The sequence below is a fragment of the Ammospiza nelsoni genome, chromosome 10, assembly GCF_027579445.1.
Source record: "Ammospiza nelsoni isolate bAmmNel1 chromosome 10, bAmmNel1.pri, whole genome shotgun sequence".
NCBI classification, from domain to species: domain Eukaryota; kingdom Metazoa; phylum Chordata; class Aves; order Passeriformes; family Passerellidae; genus Ammospiza; species Ammospiza nelsoni.
Window position 1 is genome coordinate 1,796,638 of NC_080642.1, and position 19,512 is coordinate 1,816,149.

Below are 19,512 nucleotides of genomic sequence, written 5' to 3' on the forward strand. Positions count from 1 at the left end.
ATGGAGCGGGGCGGCAGCGGCGAGAACGGAATGGAGAGAACCGGGAGCGGCACCGGGAGCGGCACCGGGAGCGGCACCGGGAATAACTCCGGGAATGGCAGCGGGAGCGGGCGGGCAGCGCCGCCTGGCGGCCGCGGCCGGGCATTGCTGTGCCTGGCGCTGCTGCTGCTGCTGCCCCCGGCCCGGGCCCTGCCCAGCGCGGAGCGGGCACTGACCGACCCTGACCGGGCACTGACCGACCCTGGCCGGGCACTGACCAGCACGGAGCGGGCACTGACCGACCCGGAGCGCTGCCTCAACCGCTCCCGGCAGCTCCTGGAGGCCGCCAACGCCGCCCCGCAGAGGCTGAAGGTGCGCAGGGAGCAGAACGGGGAGGATGTGGCGGGCTGGGATGGGGTAGGGATGGCACCCAAGAGGGCAGGGATGGGGCAGTGGTGACACCCAGGAGAGTGGGGATGAGGTAGGTGTCGTACCCAGGAAGGTGGAAATGGGGTAGGGGTAGCACCCAGGAGGGTGGGGATGGGTAGGGATGGTACCCAGGAGGGCAGGGATCGAGCAGTGGTGACAACCAGGAGGGCAGGGATGGGGAGAGATGGCACCAAACCAGGCAGGGATCGAGCAGTGGTGGTACCCAGAGAGGTGGTGAAGGCACCCAAAGGCCAATGAGGAGCCAGTGATGATACCCAGAAAGATGGGGATGGCACCAAGACAGGCAGGGATGGGTAACTGCGGTGCCCAGGAGGGCAGGGATGGTCCCCAGGCACCAGCTGGACAAACAGGGGCTGCTGAGAACCCAGGAGGGCAGGGATGGGGCAGTGGTGACACCCAGGAGGTCAGGGATGGGACATTGGTGACACCCAGGAGAGCGGGGATGGGACATTGGTGACACCCAGGAGAGTGGGGATGGGACAGTGGTGACACCCAGGAGGGCAGGGATGGGACAGTGGTGACACCCAGGAGAGTGGGGATGGGACAGTGGTGACACCCAGGAGAGTGGGGATAGGGCAGTGGTGACACCCAGGAGAGCGGGGATGGGACATTGGTGACACCCAGGAGAGTGGGGATGGGGCAGTGGTGACACCAAACCTGGAAATGACAGAGCAGTTTTGGTCCCCAGGATGGCAGGGATGATCCCAGGAGGGCAGGGATGTCCCCAAGATCTCAGTTTTGGTCCCCAGGATGTCAGAGACGGTCCCCAAAAGCATTTCCTGTATTTCATATTTAACCGCGGTCCCCACCAAGCCTCATTCCTGGGGTTCATCTGAGCACAGATACATGAAATTGTGTCTGTGTATCAAATTGTGTCTATTTGCAGATAAATGTATAAAAATACAGAAATTGCCTCATGAAGCTTACAGGGATCCTTTTTAATTCCCTTTTCACCCCAGGAATCCAACACCCTGGGGTTTGAATGCACCCTCGAGGAGGTGGATCTGCACGACATCACTGAGAACCAGACCAACACCCTCAGAGCCTGCACAGCTGCGGATCCAGGGGTAAAACACAGAGAAATTACTGATGACATTTAAATTTCACCTCATGGTTTCATGGAATTACCATCCACACTCCCACTAAATCTTAATTCTTGTTCAATTTGCAGCCTGGAAATTGCCCAGTCCTGGCAAAATCAACTTTTGATGAGGTAAATAGAAATTTCGAAAAAAAATCTCCTTCTTTTCCTCATTGTATGTTAAAAGGAGCAGCAGATTCCCACACTTCCAGACAATTCCATTTATTTTCCCGACAATTCTATTTGTTTTTCCCAGGGAAAATGCCTGCAGGGCATCTCTGAGGACGTGAGAGCCTACAGGGCCCAGCTGAGGAGCCTCCCTGACCCCCAGCTGCTGGCAGCCCTCGATGGGATGATGGAGGTGAGGATTCCTGCCCCCCACACACCCCAAAATTCAGCAGTTAGGGAAGGAAAACCTCCATTCCTCCTCCAAATATTGGAATCCAACAGACCTGGTGCACCAAGGTGGATTAAAAGTTGATTAATCCAATTTTAGCCTCAGTCTATAAATGCAATCATGAAATGTTTGAAATTTTACCCTATTAGTGATAAAATTCAATATTTCAAATTTTAGCCTCAGTCTATTAATGCAATCGTGAAATATTTCAAAATTTAGCCTTATTAATGATCAATTCAACATTTCCAATTTGACCCTCACTCTATTCAGGGTAAAATAAATATTTCAAAATATACCCTATTAATGACAAATTAAATATTTCCATTTTTCCCTCATTTTATTGATGATAAATTAAATATCCCAAATTTTCCCTCAGTCTAATCACGATCAATTAAATATCCCAATTTTTTCTCACTCTATTAATGACAAATTAAATATTCCGAATTCTTCCCTCACTCTATTAAAGATAATTTAAACATCTCAATTTTTTCCTCACTCTATTTATGACAAACTAAATATCCCAAATTTTTCCCTTTTGATAATTTAGACATCCCAAATTTTTCTCTCAGTCTACTTATGACAAATTAAATATCCCAAATTCTTCCCTCACTCTATTCACCATAAATTTAATATCCCAATTTTTCCCTATTAATAATAATTTTAACATCCCAAATTTTTCCCTTTTAATGATAATTTAAACATCCGAAATTTTTTTCTCAATCTATTTATGACAAATCGAATATCCCAAATTTTTCCCTCACTCTATTCACCATAAATTAAATATCCCAAAGTTTTCCCTTTAAATGATAATTTAAACATCCCAAATTTTTCTCTCACTCTACTTATGACAAAATAAACATCCCAAATTTTTCCCTTTTAATGATAATTTAAACATCCCAAATTCTTCCCTCACTTTACTCACGATTAATTAAATATCCCAAATTTTTCCCATTTAATGATAATTTAAACGTCCCAAATTTTTCTCTCAGTCTACTTATGACAAATTAAATATCCGAAATTCTTCCTTCACTCTATTCACGATAATTTAAATATCCCAAATTTTTCTCTTAGTCTATTTATGAGAAATTAAATATCCCAAATTATTCCCTCACTTTATTCACGATAAATTAAATATCCCAATTTTTCCCTATTAATGATAAATAAACTATCCTAAATTTTCCCTCACTCTATTTATGACAAATATCCCAAATTCTTCCCTCACTCTATTCACCATAAATTAAATATCCCAAACTTTTCCCTTTCAATGACACATTAACCATCCCAAATATTTCCCCTTGGCCCATCCTTACGTCCCACTCTTGCCGCTCATCCCTGAGGGGGTGAAAATCCCGGGAATTTTTGGGTTTAAGGCGTTTTCCAACCCCTGCAGGCCCTGGGCAGCAGCACCGGGAAGGTTCTGGAGGCACCATTGGCATCGGGACCATCGGGACTGGGATCAATGGGATCATCGGGATCATCGGGACCATTGGGATCAATGGGATCATCGGGATCATCGGGATCAATGGGATCAATGGGATCATCAGGATCATCGGGACCATTGGGGCCATCAGGACCATGGGGATCAATGGGACCATCAGGATCATCGGGATCATTGGGGCCATCGGGATCATCGGGGCCATCGGGATCAATGGGATCACCGGGACCATGGGGACCATCGGGATCAATGGGATCACCGGGACCATGGGGACCATCGGGATCAATGGGATCACCGGGACCATGGGGACCATCGGGATCAATGGGATCACCGGGACCGTGGGGATCACTGGGATCGGCGCCGTTCGCGGCGCGGCTGCGGCTCTGCGCGACGCTCCAGGCCCTGCGCGTCCGCAGCGTCACCATCTCCAGGGTGCTGAGCTTCCTCAGCTCCCCCTGACCCCGGCGCATCCCGGGGGAACACAAACACACACCCAGCACCCACGGGATTCCCACAGGATCCTTTTAATCTTTGTTAAATTCCCGGGTTTGGGATTTAAGCTACACCTGAGCACCCAAACGTTCCCGACTCTGATTTATCCGTATTTATTCTGCTGATTGCTCAGGAACTGAGAGCTGCTCATGATAAATCCTTCTCTTGGGGATCCCTTCCAACTCAGGATATCCCATGCCATGGTTTATTTGGGGTGACATTCCATTCTGCTCCCTGATTTTTATGACAATATTCCTTGATTTGTGATTCCATTCTATTTCATGATTTAGGATGGTATTCCTTCATTTATGATGAGATTCCATTCTATTCCATTTTATGATGACATTCCTTGATTTATTTGAGATCCCATTCTATTTCATTATTTATTTATGGTGATATTCCTTGATTTGAGATTCCACTCTATTTCATTATTTATTTATGATGATATTCCTGGATTTATTTATGATATTCCATTCTATTCCCTGGTTTATTTATGATGATATTCCTTGATTTATTTATGATGATATTCCTTGATTTATTTGTGATTGTAATCCCTGATTTATTTATGATGACATTCCTTCATTTACGATGATATTCCATTCTATTCCTTGATTTATTTATGATGATATTCCCTGATTTATTTATGATTCTACTCTCTGATTTATTTATGATGATATTCCTGGATTTATTTATGATATTCCATTCTATCCCGATTTATTTATGATGATATTTCATTCTATCCCATTATTTATTTATGATATTCTCTATTTATTCTATTTATTGCCTAATAAAATCAAGATTTCCTTCAAAACCAGGGTGATTTTTCTGTCCCTTGGGATCCACCATGAATCCTCTGCAATACTTTGTATATTGCTGCCATGGGAAGGCACCTCCCTGTAATTGGTTTCAAAATCCAAGTTTCCCTCTTGGAAACACCTGGGATGGGGAAGGTGTCCCTGCCCCTGGCAGGGGTTGGAATGGGATGGGAGATTTTGGGATTTCCATCCCCAAAAAACCCCTTGGATGCCCTTGGTGGCACCTCCAGCTTTTCCAGAGGCTGAGGAACAACTTCCATCCTCCTCCTCTTCCCAGGAAATCAACAACTTCCCAACACTTCATCCAACTAAAACAAAAATGAGAATTCAGATGGAAATAATGGAAATCTTTCCTGTTTAATCCTTATTTTTCAAAAGTATGTTTTCCTTTCCCAAACATACACAGAGGAAGATGATCCCAAGTCTCCCACAGCCTTAAAAACAAGACAGTCCTGCATCTGGTCACTCCTCTCTTCTGCAAATTCCATTTTTCCCAATTTTCTTCCTATCCTGCAGCACAGGGATTTCAGCTCCTCACATTTTTAAGAACCTAAATTCTATCCAAGTTCAAATAAATCAAGTAAAAAAAAATTAAAAAGAATTATAAAAAGTTTCTCATACAAAAAAGGAATTACAAAACGTAAAAAAACGGTGACAAGCTATACAGAAAAGAGGGGAGAAGAAATTCCACGGGGAAATTCCGAGCTGCCTGGAGTTCACAGTGGTGTTCCCATCTTTGGGAATCTCAGGAAGCAGAACCACAGCTTGACAAGGACTGGATGCACAGGATCTGTACAGTAATTCCACATATACAGTGATTACGCCAAGGAATTTGGTACAAGTTCCGGATTATTCTTCCCTGATCCATGAGAAATCCAACGCACCTCACGATTCTGGCAGGTCAGTGGCTTTGGAAGGGGGTGAGAGGTTCCAGGGGAATTCTTCTCCCTGTTTTTCCCTGAAGGAAATAAAAATCTTTTCCAGGTGATGAAAAAGATCAAGTGGCTTCTCCCAGTGTTTGTGTCCTCCTGGAGCGGCTTTGCCCGGGGGGAAGCCCAGAATTCTGGGATCCAGCTCTCCTGAAAGCCTTGGAAGTGGCTCCTGCCCACACCAAACTCCATTCACGTTTCTCTGGAGGATCCTGCCTGGATTTCCCACCAGGAACATTCCTGAGGATTCCAGGGGAGCAGAATGGTTGGATTGGGAAGCTCCCACCTCCTCCTCCTCCTCTTCCTCCTCCTCCTCCTTCCAGCTGGCTCAGCTCTGAGCCAGGAAACCTGAGGGAAAGGAAAAACACACCTGGATTGTGGGATCTCTGGAAGCTCCTCTCAAACTGAGGGAAATTGGAGTTAAAAATCTTTCATTTAAAAAATGAATGTATAAAAAACTCCCTGCCCTGAGGCAGCACAAGGCTGTGGCACAGAGTCTGAGAGGGAGAGCTCTCCACATTTTCCAGCCAGGTTCTTTCCAGGGAGAATTAATCATGGAACCACCAAGTTCTCCATCAGGGAAGGTGTTAATTAACCATTAATTAACCATTCCTGAAGTAAAGACCCAAACAGCTCCTCTTAGGACTTCCAGGAAATCCCAAGAACGGCTCTGGACACCCAGGTCATGCTGGGAGTGCTCTCCACACTCGGGGCAAAAATATTCATTTTGTACCCATCCCAGAGGGACAAAAACTCCACAAGAAATAAAGTCACTGCTGGGAGTGGAAGGGAGACAATTCTGACCTCCAGAACAAACGGTGCAGTGGTGATTTGGTAAATTCCCTGATGGAATTCCCTGATGGAATTCCCAACGCCAGCTGAGTCAGGATGGGTTCATTCCCTGGGAGCCGATACCTTGCAGTGCCTGCAGGATCTCGTAGGTGGCTTTTTCCCCCAGGTAAATTCTCTCAGGTAAATCCCCTGATGGAATTCCCAACCCAGCTGGGTCAGGATGGGTTCAGGCTGATACCTTGCAGTGCCTGTAGGATCTCGTAGGTTTTTCCCCCAGGTAAATTCCCCCAGGTAAATTCCCTGATGGAATTCCCAACCCAGCTGGGTCAGGATGGGTTCAGGCTGATACCTCGCAGTGCCTGCAGGATCTCGTAGGTGGCTTTTTCCCCCAGGCTCCTCTGCAGAGCCTCTGCAGTGCCCTGGCCCTGCTCCCTGTCTCTCCACTTCCTCAGCAGCAGCAGCTTCTGCATGGTCACGTCGTCCTCTGAGGCGCGGATGTCATCGATGTCCTTCATCTCCATCTGCAGGCACTCGATGGCCATCTCCCTCCAGTGCCGGTCCAGCAGCTTGGCAATCACCAGCAGCTGCTTGTCTGTCAAGCTTTTTGCTCCCATTTCATCTGAAAAACATTGGATTTACCCCACTATCCACCCTGAGGCTCCCCTGGCCCAGCCTGGGGCCGTTCCCTCTGCTCCTGTCCCTGTTCCCTGGGCTAAGATCCCAAATCCCCCCACTGTCCCCTCCTGTCAGGAGCTGTGCAGAGCCACAGGGACCCCCCTGATCCCCCTTTGCTCCAGGCTCAGCCCCTTCCCAGCTCCCTCAGGATTCTCCAGCCCCTTTCCCAGCCCCATTCCCTGCCCTGGACACGCTCCAGCCCCTCCAGGTCCTTGTGAGGAACCCAAAAGTGCCCCAGGGCTGGGGGAGCCCCAGCACAGGGGACAATCACTGCCCCAGGACCTCCTTGGCCAGGCCTGGCTCATGTCCAGCCACTGCCACCATCACCCCCAGACACCTTTCCAGCTGCTCTTCCCCAGCCCTGGGCCATTCCACAGGGAACAACCTCTGAAAACCGAGCTCAGCTCCAGTCCCAGGACACCAAATCCCAGCCAGGCCCTTTCCCAGCCTTTCCCACCTGCAGTGCCACCAGTTTTCTGCTTTTTGCTGTGGAGCCCCTCTTCCTCCAGGATGCTGAGGGCTGGCTTCCTCCTCTTCACACCTGGGGAGGGAGCAGAGGGGCTGTCACTGCTGTCCCTGCTGTCCCTGAGCCCAGGGCTCCCACCCTGCAGGGTCATCACTCACTGCCTGTGCTCCTCTTCTGCTCGTTCTTGTTCTGGTCATAGTGGATCCAATCCCCTGGGGAGGGCAGAGCAGGAAATGTCACTGAGCAATTCCCAGGGCTGGGCCCCAGCACCAAGAATTCCCAGGGATGAAGTTGGAACCCACAAAAGGTAAATTCCAACCCCTCAGGCTTGACAGAAGGAGATTTTTCCCCTTTTATTCCACGTGCTGCAGCAGGCCCAAACAGGCAAGAGAGATTGCAAGTTACAATGCAATAATATGCAATTTTTTATTATATTATGCAATCCTATGGATGATTTATGGAATTATATGCAGGAGGGATGGAACTGAATGGTCTTTAATTCCAAATGAAACCATTCCATGAGCAGAGGGATGGAGCAGCTCTGCTGGCAGAGCTGGGATTGTTGGACAGGAGAAGCTTTGGGGTGACCTTGTGAGTCACATACACATAATCACATAAGGGATTATATGCAGTGCTTTTATTAAGAGCTCTGGGAATCGGGGTGTCACAAATCTGATTCCGACCATACATCCGAGATGATCACGTTTTTATAATCTATCATTATATAACTTTCATGTTAGTTATTAAACTTACATTGTTCTATTACATACAAAACATAGCCCCCTTAAATTTCCAATATAGTTTCTCATGATTCTTCTTATGGTTATATAACAATTATATTTAATTACTAAACAATCATCACATCTAACAATTATATCATTTATCATCCTGCTTACGCAGGTGCAGTTGATCTGAGAAAACACAAAGCCCAACATTTTCAGAGTTCTATCTTTAACATTTTCAGGGTTCTACTATCAACCTCACTGGGGATGAGATGGAGGGAGACAATTTCCAAGGGATGGAGGGACAGGACACAGGGAGTGGCTCCCACTGCCAGAGGGCAGGGATGGGTGGGAGATGGGGAATTGGGAATTGCTCCCTGTGAGGGTGGGCAGCCCTGGCACAGCTGTGGCTGCCCCTGGATCCCTGGCAGTGACACCGGGACTGGGAGCACCTGGGACGGTGGAAGTGTCCCTGGGGTGGCACTGGGTGGGCTCTGAGGTTCTCCCAGCCCTGACCATTCCCCATTCCCAAGGACTCACTCTCTCTCAGCCTGGCTTTCCACACGGTCTCATCCGAGTCCTGCTCCACCAGGGACAGGGTGAAGTCATCAGGCTTCTCCAAATACACCTCAAAGTAACTCTTCAGCTTCAGCAGTGACCCGTCAACAAACTCAATCTCCTGCACAACAGAAATAGAAAATAAACGTAAATATTTACCTAAAATAAACAAAAGAGAAGGCAACTGGCTGTTAGGAGAGATCTGAACCAAACTCATTTCCCCAGAGTTTTGCTGTTGACTTTAGCATCAGGATTTCATCACAAAATTTTAGGGGTCCATGAGGGAAATGGTTCCTCTTTGTGGCCCATTTCCAGGGAAGCTGCAGTGCAGAAGTGAGGGCTGTGCAAGGGACTCACCTCAGGAGTTATTTCAGCCTCTGGCTCACAGATCAGTCTGTACTTCTTTCCTTCCTGCAGTAATTTTTGGCATACAGGGGGCTTTTCAATTTGAACAAATTTCCTTTTCGAGTGTTTCACAGCCTTTGAGATATCCTAGAATTTAAAAACACCATTTCAAGCTTAATATTTCAATGTTACTCATTTCAGTAAAGGAATTAATATCTAAAAGCTGTGCTCAGGAGGCTCCTTGGGCCGTTCTCTGGCCCCAGCTTTACAGAACAGCCTTGTAAAGCTGGGGCCAGAGAAGTTTGAAGCAAGCAGGAAGCTTGCTCCACAAATTTCGCAGAAAGCTGTGGAATAACCACAATGCTCAAAAAGCATCACTAAACCCCTGCAGCTGTTCTGCCACAGGGGTGAAATGAGGTAAGAGAGTTTGCAAGCTGAGTAAAAGGAAGGTTTTTGTCCCTGTCCTCACTGTAATAGGGTGAATTAAAGTCCTGCTCCTGCCAGAGCTCCTGAATGATCCCACAAACCCAATTTCCTAATTAATAATGTAACCCACTGCAGGGCAACACAAATTTTCAAACTGGCAAATTTTCTGAAGCTGGCAAATTTTCTGAAGCTGGAATTTTATCCAGAGTTACTCCCATGGCCTCTCTTTTCTCTGCTCTCAGAGCTCATTTCTGACGTGACCCTTGCCAGCTGGAGAGTTGGTGGCACATGGATGAATCCATTGTCAGCTGCTTTCCCAAATCCCCAAATTTTCACTGGGGAGTCCAGCACTGCCCCAGGCAGCCTGTTCCAATGCTTGGCCACCCTTTTCCTGAAGGAATTTCCCCTAATATCCAATCCAAACCTCCTCTGGCACAACTTGAGGCTGTTTCCTCTTGTCACCTGGGAGAAGTGACTCGGATAAAGAATGGAAATGGAAAAGCTCAGAGAGAGACAATTTACAAGGGATGCAGTGACAGAGAAAAGGGGGAATGGCTTCAAATTCAAAGCCTGCAGGTTTAGATGGGATATTGGGACGGAACTGTCCCTGGGAGGGTGGGGAGGGGCTGGGACTGAATTAGCAAGGAAGCCGTGGCTACCCCTGGCAGGGCCAGGCTGGACATTGGGGCTGGAGCAGCCTGGGACAGTGGACAGTGTCCCTGCCCATCCAGGGGTGGGATGAGATGGAATTCAAGCTGGAACCAGGACTCCTCACCCACCCACCCAGCCCAGGGGCAGCTCCCATCGGGGCCGTACCTTGATGAAGGAGTCGTTGTTGGTGGCCAGGTAGACCCAGAAGGACAGCGAGGGGTGCTCGTCGATGGCCTTGTAGAGGATGACGGCTCCGTGGTACTGCAGGGGCTCCTGGCTGTGGATCAGGGGCCCCACGGGGGACAGCGAGCTCACCACCCACTTGACGTGCGACGCCGAGAACTCGGCCGAGGGCTCGATGGCCGCGCCACCGCCCTTGATGTGCAGCACCTTGAATGCCACGCCAGAGCCCTGACCTGTGGGGACAGCCAGGGTCAGCTGGGGACAGCCCTGGGGTCAGCTGGGGACAGTGCGGGATCAGCTGGGGACAGCCAGGGTCAGCTGGGGACAGTGTGGGATCAGTGGGGACAGTCCTGGGATCAGCTGGGGACAGCCAGGGTCAGCTGGGGACAGCCTGGGATCAGCTGGGGACAGCTGGGTCAGCTGGGGACAGCCAGGGTCAGCTGGGGACAGCCTGGGTCAGCTGGGGACAGTGCAGGATCAGCTGGGGACAGCCCTGGGGTCAGCTGGGGACAGTGTGGGATCAGTGGGGACAGCCTGGGATCAGTGGGGACAGCCAGGGTCAGCTGGGGACAGATGGCATCAGCTGGGGACAGCCAGGGTCAGCTGGGGACAGCCTGGGTCAGCTGGGGACAGCTGGGTCAGCTGGGGACAGCCAGGGTCAGCTGGGGACAGCCTGGGTCAGCTGGGGACAGTGCAGGATCAGCTGGGGACAGCCCTGGGGTCAGCTGGGGACAGCCTGGGTCAGCTGGGGACAGTGCAGGATCAGCTGGGGACAGCCTGGGATCAGTGGGGACAGCCTGGGTCAGCTGGGGACAGCCCTGGGGTCAGCTGGGGACAGTCTGGGATCAGTGGGGACAGCCAGGGTCAGCTGGGGACAGATGGGATCAGCTGGGGACAGCCAGGGTCAGCTGGGGACAGTGTGGGATCAGCTGGGGACAGCCAGGGATCAGCTGGGGACAGTGTGGGATCAGCTGGGGACAGCCTGGGGTCAGCCAGCTGATAACACAATAATAGAATTATTATTCTAATAATTCCTGCCTTCCCCAGCAGCCCCCTGCCCTCCCAGAGCAGCCCCCTGTGGGAATCCATAAAATCAGAGGGGTTTGGGAAAGCTGCAAAAGGCCCCAGAGAGAGCAGAACTGTGATCAGAGCCAAGCAGCAGCCATGACGTTGGTCAGCAGAAAAGTTATGTAAAATGTAGAAAAGCAAGGACAAATAGAACAATGGCCTGTGTATTAACACTTGTCTGAATAACTCTCTAAGCTGCAGAAAGTTTATCTAGCGAGATATTAGGAAGGTTAAATCTTAATAATGGAGCTTTGTGCATTGTGTTTTAAGGCTCACAAGCAGATATTGTATTTGAAATAAGCAAGCATTGTTTAACCAAAGCTACATGTGCTTACAGTGGTTGGATGGAACTACTGTCAATGTGCTTTTGCTTTGGTCAAAAAGCTTATAAAGTAAGTCGTAACGTTAAGTTTTTTGGCCTGCTGCCTGGAATGTGAGCTGCTGGCATCTTCCCATTGTCACAGCCCTGGAATGAGACCGATGCTGGAAAAGGAAACAGCTCGAGGTGCTTTCAGCAGCAGCCCCATCTCGCTCGTGTCTGTAAACAGCCCCCAGCCAGCACCATCCCCTCTGCGCCCCGCTCACCGCCGAGGCACAGGCAGTGCGGGAACTGGATGGAGAGCAGCGCGCCGGGCGCCGAGCAGCGCACGTCGAACAGGGGCCCGCCCACGATCCACGGCGGCGTCACCAGCCGGGCAAACTTGCTCCAGGACAGCAGGCAGTACGAGATCCGCGCCCTGCCCGTCACCTCGAAGATCAGCCCCGTGCTGCTGCACTGGTAGGAGCCCTCAGCGTCCAGCTGCACCCTGCAGAGACAGCAGAGCTCAGCCTGGAGCTGCCCCAGGGCCTCCCTCGCGCCCTGCCCCTGCCCACAGCGAGCTCCAGGCTGCTTTGGGGCTGCCAAAAACGGCTCAGGGCTCACCCAGCCTATGCAAAAGGAGAGTTTTGCATAAAACTTCCTGTGCCAGGAGCTGCTCTCATGCAAAGGGCGCAGGCATCTTTTATGAAAAATCCTTTCCTTAAGAATTTTTCTTCTTGATAAGCTGAGAGGCCTCAGGAACAAAATGTGAACAATGGTTATCTGCTGCTGTGGAATGCAACAGGTGCATCTGGGATTGGGCTCATGTGGATGTTTCTGGTTAATGGCCAATCACAGACAGCTGGCATGAACTCTCTGTCTGAGCCACAAACCTTTGTTATTCATTCCTTTCTATTCTATTCTATTCTATTCTATTCTATTCTATTCTATTCTATTCTATTCTATTCTATTCTAGACTTCTGAGATGAAACCTTTTCTTCTATTCTTTTAGTACAGTTTTAATGTAATATATATCATAAAATAATAAATCAGCCTTCTGAAACATGGAGTCAGATCCTCATCTCTTCCCTCATCCTCAGACCCCTGAGAGCACCGTCACACACAGTGACATGTCCAGTGTTCCCTGTGGATAACACCCACGTCCTGCAGGGACATCCCACAGGGACACACGGAGGGGGGACAGCGCTGCACCCCAGGAAAACACAGGGCTAAAGGGGAGGGTGAACAGGGCAAGATGCCTCCTGTGCAGCCAGGCTGAAATAAGCACATGAAAATGGGCCTGTGCTCATTACTGCAGCAGGACGAGGCAGCATCCTGAAAAACCCTCCCAGGAGTTCTCTTGGACCGGGATCTGGAGGCAGCACAGGCTCTAAATTGTGATTTTTAAGGATTTATACCTCCAGTATAGATCCAAATGCATTTGTGCAGCAAATGAACTGTTTGCCCACCCAAAGACTGAAGCACCTTGGTGAGAACAATGTAAACTCAAACCCATTACACTAAAAAAATTCATACATGAATTGTCCTCCAGCAAGTCTCCTGGGGGTCACTTGCTCTTTCTGGTCCTGGAAATAGATTTTAAAAAAAATCTTTAAAAAGGTGAGGAGGGAGCAGAATTACAGTTTGCAAATGATCTCATGCAAAGTAAGTGGGTGTTTCTTTCCCCACAAACCTACATTTTCATTCCTGCAGTGCTCACAGGGTGGCAAGCAGCTCCCTCCTAGTGGAAAAAGAGAAAGATGAGCTCATGAAAAGCCAAGTAATTAAACAGCCAGGAATAAAAGAAAAGCCCTCAGGAGATCTGTTCCTACCTGACTCACTGCAGTAAGGTGGGGATTCCTTCTCCTCCTGTTCTTCATCTAGGAAAAAGGAGTTTGGAGTAAATATCTCCATGTCCAGGGGGTTTCTGCTCCCACATTCACCCAGGACTGCCCCACAACTCCATTTGCCTAAATCCACCTTAGGAGAACATTCCTGAGTCCTGGCAGGCTTTGCACAGCCTGGGGGTGAGGCTGAACATCAGGATACAAATTTGCCAAAAGCTCCTAAACTGCCCAAACTCCTGGGATTTTCACAGGGATTAAAAAAAGATTTACCCTGGGACGAGCCCTGTGGTGCCAAGGACAAAGTTCAGCCCCCAGCACGGAAACTGGGAACAGCTTTCCCAAAAAAACACCACATTGTCTGCAGGGTGTTTGTCCCCAGAATGATCTGAAAGTGCCTGGATTCTCCTGGCTGGACCCAGCAGGATGGAATTCCAGCAGAGCTGAGACCTCAGGCCAAAGGCTGCGTCCTGAGGGCTGATCTGGGAGCAGGGGAGTGGCAGAGCTGCAGGATCAGCTGCTTCCCCATCCCAGGCCAAAGGGATGCTGGAGCTGTCCCAGCTACCCTGGAACCCCAATCTCCCCTGGGATAAGGGCTGGGAGAGGCAGGAAGGCAGCAGCCAGCCCTGGCTGTGTGCCCCAGCCCCAGCAGGGCTGGAACAGCCCCAGGAACACTCCCAGCTCTGGGAGCTCCTCATTCCCAGCCCTCATTTCCTAGGGATGCTCTCCAGCAGCTCCTTTTCCCAAAGAGATGGAGCTGCAGGCTGGACCAGCCTGGAATCCTTCCTGCCTTCCTGCTGCTGGGCAGGGGGAAACAGGCACAACAAACCACCCTGACCCACAGCCCTCCTCCACCCCACCCCTCTGCATCTGCCCAGCAAAACCATTGGGATTGTTAAATTATCAGTGTTACATAAACCCAGCACAACTGCTGGCAGCAGATCCATGGAAGCACAAACCCACCGACAGCAAACACTTCCTTTCATTATTTTCCTGTCCATCCTGTTTGGCCAGTTCTGTTGCCAACTTTTGAGGAAATTTATGGCCTCTTGGTGTTTGGAAAATTGCTGTGGTGTAAAAATATCCGTGGGTATTGTGTCTGGGGTGCTGTGTCTGTGTGGTGAAAGCAGCACGAGCTGCTGCCCTTTGATCAGTGATAGGAAAACACTGCATCCCAAATAAATTAATGGGAAAGCAATCAGAGCTAACGTTCCCTAATAACTGTAAGGTTATACCCAGGAGAAGCAGCTGGTTTAGACTGAACATCAGTTTTTAAAAAGCAAACAGAAAAATAAATCACAATGTTCTGCTCACCTGACTCCTCTTCCAAGCTGCTGCCCTTTGATCATTGACAGAAAATCATTGGCTCCCAAAAAAATTAATGGGAAAGCAATCAGAGCTAGCATTCCCTAATAACTGTGAGGTTATACCCAGGAGAAGCAGCTGGTTTACACTGAACATCAGTCGTAAAAAAGGGATTACAGGTAAATAAATCACAATGCCCTGCTCACCTGACTCCTCTTCTGAGCTGCTGCTGGAGCTGTCTTCAGAACTGGCTTCTCCTTAAAAACAGGGACAGGTGGAATGTGAGTCCAGGATCCACCCAGAGGTTTGGATCCATCAGGCCAGGCAGCAGGTTAGAGCATGGAACAGAAAAGAAAGAGCTACAGAGGCAGGAAAAACATCAGAGCATCAAATCCCAAATCCCACACCAGGGGAGATTTGGAGTCACCCAGGCCCTTCTGAAGGCTGCTCAGAATATTGAATTCTCCTGTTTTACACAACCTGGGATAATTCTGGAGCTCCACCCACGGCACATCCCAGTTCAATTGTGGTTTCCCAAGGCAGGTGGGAGAAGCCTTGGTGGGAGCTGCGTGTCCCACCAGTTGTGACTCGTGTGGAGGCACCAATTAATTACTCCTACAAACGTCATTTGGGGAGAAACCAGCACTGGGAAGGCAGGGATGTGTTTGGGGATGTGGCTGGGGGGAAATGTGGGGTGCAGGAGTGAGGAAATCCCAAATCCCTGAGCCATGGTGGGCTCACCCTCGGGCTGCTCCTCGGCCGATCCCGATGATCCCGACGATCCCTCCATGCCATTGGGAGTCACCTCTGCAAGGGAAAGGCAGGGAGGAAGAGTTGGAGAGGAATTTAACTCTTCTCTTGTCAATTCTGCACTCAGAGAAAGGGAATAAATAACAAAAGAACAGGCATTTTAAAACCCAGCATAAAAACCAAAGGAATCCACAAAGGGCTTACATCAAGGTTTTAAAGCCAGTTAGAGAATTCCAATTCCCAAGGATGGGCATTACCCAAATTCCCTGTACCTTTTCAACTGGTTATAAAGCCCATTATAGAATTCCCATTCCCAAGGATGGGCATTTCCCAAGATCAGTGTACTTTTCAATTGTTTTTTAAAACCCATTATAGAATTCCCATTCCCATACCAAAGGATGGGCATTTCCCAAAATCCTTGTACATTTTCAACTGGTTTTTAAAGCCAATTTTAGAATCCCATTCTCATTCCAAAAGATGGGCACTTCCCAATATCCCTGTACCTTTCCAACTGGTTTTTAAAGCCAGTTTCAGAATTCCCATTCTTGAGGATGAGCATTTCCCAAGATTAGTGTACTTTTCAATTGTTTTTTAAAGCCCATTATGGAATTCCCATTCCCATACCAAAGGATAAGCATTTCCCAGAATTAGTGTACTTTTCAACTGGATTTAAAGCCAGTTTCCAAATTCCCATTCCAAAGGATGGGCACTTCCTAAAATCCCTGTACCTTTTAAACTGGTTTTTAAAGGCAGTTTCAGAATTCCCATTCCCAATTTTCCCAAGATGCCTGTACCTTTTCAACTGCATTTAAAGCCAGTTTCCAAACTCCCATTCCAAAAGATGGGCACTTCCCAAGATCCCTGTACCTTTCCAGCTGGATTTAAAGCCAGTTTCAGAATTCCCACCCCCCTTCCCAAGGCCCCTGTACCTTTTTCATCGGAGGAGAGGGACTCAGCCCCGCTGGAAGACAAAAGCAGGCACACGTGAGAGCTCTGCCAGCCCTCCCCACGCTGCCACAGGGGCAGCATTGCCAGCTCCCTCCCCTGGCACCGCTCCCAGCCCCGGGAATGCAGGGGGATAGATTGGGGCTGGGCATTCCCCATTCCCCTCCTGCAGCACCAGCCCTGCCCTGGCTCCCTGCTGGCACCGTGGGCACACCTGGACACAATTCCCACTGGCACCAGCTCCTGCTCCCAGCCCTTTCTGCCAAGCACCAGGAGCCCGTGCCAGTGCCCGTTGGATTTGGGAGCAATCCAAGCAATTCCCAGGCAGGCAGGAGACCCAGACAGATAAACTCTGTTCTGCAGCACAGCCATCTGTGGCAAACCCACACCAGCCTCCATCCACCCTGCAAAGGGGAAACCTGCTCTGTGAATCATCCAGGAATTAAAATCCTGCTGGGAAACCTTTTCCAGGAGCTCCACGACATCTGCCAGGCAGAGCCAGCCAGGAAAAGCTGCCCCGAGGAAGGGAATGGCCCTGGGTGCAGCCACCATAAAGCAGCAGGTGACATCCAGCTCACTGCACTGGTGGCACCAGGAAATCTCTCAGAGCCTCTGCCCTGCTCAGGTGGAGAAGCATCCAGCAGGTTTTTTTTGAGCTGTGAAGGTCACAGTGCAATCCCAGAGATGCTGGGGATGGTGAAGCTGAAATGTGGGAGCTGCTGAGCTCTGGGGGCTGATTTTGGCCACCCTGGGAGCTCCTGGAGTGCACCTGGAACGAGTGGGCATCACCACACTGGGCCACTCAGCCACAGAATTGAAAAAGGAGTAAATAGATGGGAATGGCAGAGCAGGAAAATCAATGAGTGAGGATTCCTGAGGAGTCCTGGCAATGCACAGCAAAGGGGCTGCAAAACTTTCCGGGTCAAGGGCAGGAAGAAGTGGGAAAGCTTTTCCCCTACAAGAAATTACACAACAGTTTGCTCTTCCAAACTGCATCTTGGAGGAAAAAAAAAAAAAAAAAAAAAAAAAAAAAAAAAAAAAAAAAAAAAAGAGTAAATTTATTTATCTGGAGGATTTGGATGCTGCCCAGGGCCGGCAGCCGCGCCAGGCAGTGTTTGTGCAACCCTTCAACCCTTCCACCAAGTGCTGGCTTGCTAAGATCGGCATCGCTTCCCTCCAGCCCCTCCAGCTGCATGCATTTCCCTCCTCCCGCGCTGGCAAACGGCGCAGAACGGGGAGGGGAGGAGGGAGAAAACACAGAAACAACAACGCAGCGAGCGGGCCGGCGGGCACGGCGCTAACAAATAAATAACTGTAACCACGGGCTGGGAACGGGCACGGCGGCTGCCGGCGCGATAAACGCTCGGGCAGATAAACACAAGAGCCGCGCTCGGGGCTGCGGCAGCACCGGAGCACCGGGGGGAGCCGGGGAGAGCCCGGGGGCAGCCGGGGCGGAGCGGGAGCCGCGCTTTGTCTGCGGCGGCGGCGGCGGCGGCGGGGGAGCGGCCCCGGCTCGGAGCGAGCCCCGCTGCAGGTGCACGGCCGGGATGGGCACCCGCGCCCACCGGGACGGGCCGGGCACGGCAGGGACCCTCCGGTGCCCCGGGAACGGCGGTCGGGAGGGGATGGAGGATGCGGGGATGCAGGTGGGTGGGGGATGGGAGGATGCGGGGGCGGGGCTGGGGGACATCGGGACGGACAGGGGGACGTGGGGAGGGTGTAGAGGGTGCAGGGGGACATTGGGGGGCTGCAGGGGGTGCAGGGGGACAGCGGGAGGCGACAATAGCGGGCAGGGCGGCGGGGAGGGCGCGCAGCCGCGGGGCGGGAGGAGGGTCCGGGGGGCTCTCGGGGGGTCCGGGGGGCGCAGCGAGCCCGGTTCGGTCCGGCCCGGCCCGGCCCCGCTCACCTGTCGGGCTCCGGAGCCGGGCCGGACATCGCAGCGGCGGCACCGAGCGGGAATCGGCCGCGTCCTGCCGCGTGGGGGGCGGGGCCAGCGGGACACGCCCGCGACACGCCCCGGACACGCCCCCCGCGGACACGCCCCCTACGCTTCCCCATCGGCGTCGGCGCTCGGTGTCGGTCGCGCCCCCCTCCGTGTAGGTATACGGACACAGCCGGTGTAATTCATTCATAAATTCATTGATGTAACTCATAAATAAACACATGAAAATTCATCATGTCAAAAAATTCATAAGGTCAAAAAATTAATAATGTTAAAGAATTCATAATTCAAATAAAAATTCATGGTGTAATTCATTAATAAACAGATAGTTTTCATGTTCTGGGCGCATTCCATGTTAATTATTAGGATATTTGTGTTGTTACACGTATTGTAATGGTTTGAGTGGGAAGGGACACCAAAGGTCGTCCCATGTCACCCCCCCTGCCATGGGCAGGGACAATTTCCATGGATCAGGTTGCTCCAAGCTGTGTCCAGCCTGGCCGGGGACACGTCAGGATCTGCCTGCTGCTGGCAGAGCTGCTTAGGAAAAAAAAAAAAAAAAAAAAAAAAAAAAAAGTTAAAATAAAAGAAAGGGGGAAAAACCAGCCCAAACCTGCAGTGTATTCAGACTTCTTTATTTATCTTAAAAAAAAAGGGGGATAAAAAGAGGAATAAAAAGGGAATAAAAACCTCTTAACCAGAAACGTTTTGAAGGTCCCGGAGCCTCTCAGCAGTGCAATAAACCCCGGAGCCCCAGCAGTGTTGGGCACGCACCTGCCCCCATCCCTGCAGTCCCTGGGAGAGGGGAATTCCAGAGCTGCAGACAGGGAAAGCCCCTTGCACCCCTCAGACCCCTCACGGCCCTCACGGCCCTCACACCCCTTGCACCCTTCACACCCCTCACACCCCTTGCACCCTTCACACCCCTCGCACCCCTCACACCCCTCACAACACCCCTCACAGC

General features: G+C 50.5%; 2 protein-coding genes across 2 annotated transcripts; one reads left to right on the forward strand and one right to left on the reverse strand.

Moving 5' to 3' along the window:
• IL12A (interleukin 12A) lies at positions 1 to 3,801 on the forward strand. The gene is made up of 6 exons (XM_059479463.1): positions 1 to 351; positions 1,389 to 1,496; positions 1,601 to 1,642; positions 1,767 to 1,871; positions 3,298 to 3,365; positions 3,687 to 3,801. The coding sequence occupies exons 1-6, from the start codon at positions 1 to 3 to the stop codon at positions 3,799 to 3,801; spliced, it is 789 nt and encodes a 262-aa protein (XP_059335446.1).
• Positions 3,802 to 4,987: 1,186 nt separating this feature from the next.
• Positions 4,988 to 18,550, reverse strand: CARD8 (caspase recruitment domain family member 8). The gene is made up of 15 exons (XM_059479391.1): positions 18,513 to 18,550; positions 16,591 to 16,622; positions 15,653 to 15,718; positions 15,118 to 15,168; positions 13,595 to 13,642; positions 13,460 to 13,503; positions 13,299 to 13,348; positions 12,050 to 12,270; positions 10,379 to 10,629; positions 9,149 to 9,283; positions 8,774 to 8,912; positions 7,670 to 7,723; positions 7,503 to 7,586; positions 6,720 to 6,989; positions 4,988 to 5,926 (listed from the first exon to the last, which is right to left on the reverse strand). Exons 1-15 carry the CDS (start codon positions 18,539 to 18,541, stop codon positions 5,907 to 5,909), a joined length of 1,494 nt encoding a protein of 497 aa, XP_059335374.1. The 5' UTR covers positions 18,542 to 18,550; the 3' UTR covers positions 4,988 to 5,906.
• Between the last annotated feature and the right edge of the window lie 962 nt (positions 18,551 to 19,512).

Coding starts and splice junctions, on each gene's coding strand:
- IL12A (XM_059479463.1), top strand. CDS start 1: ATGGAGCGGGGCGGCAGCGGCGAGAACGGAATGGAGAGAACCGGGAGC. Junction 352..1,388: donor CCGCCCCGCAGAGGCTGAAG/GTGCGCAGGGAG, acceptor TTTTCACCCCAG/GAATCCAACACCCTGGGGTT. Junction 1,643..1,766: donor CAAAATCAACTTTTGATGAG/GTAAATAGAAAT, acceptor TGTTTTTCCCAG/GGAAAATGCCTGCAGGGCAT.
- CARD8 (XM_059479391.1), bottom strand. CDS start 18,541: ATGTCCGGCCCGGCTCCGGAGCCCGACAG. Junction 13,349..13,459: donor AGCACTGCAGGAATGAAAAT/GTAGGTTTGTGG, acceptor ATCTATTTCCAG/GACCAGAAAGAGCAAGTGAC. Junction 8,913..9,148: donor AGGCTGAAATAACTCCTGAG/GTGAGTCCCTTG, acceptor TCTGTTGTGCAG/GAGATTGAGTTTGTTGACGG.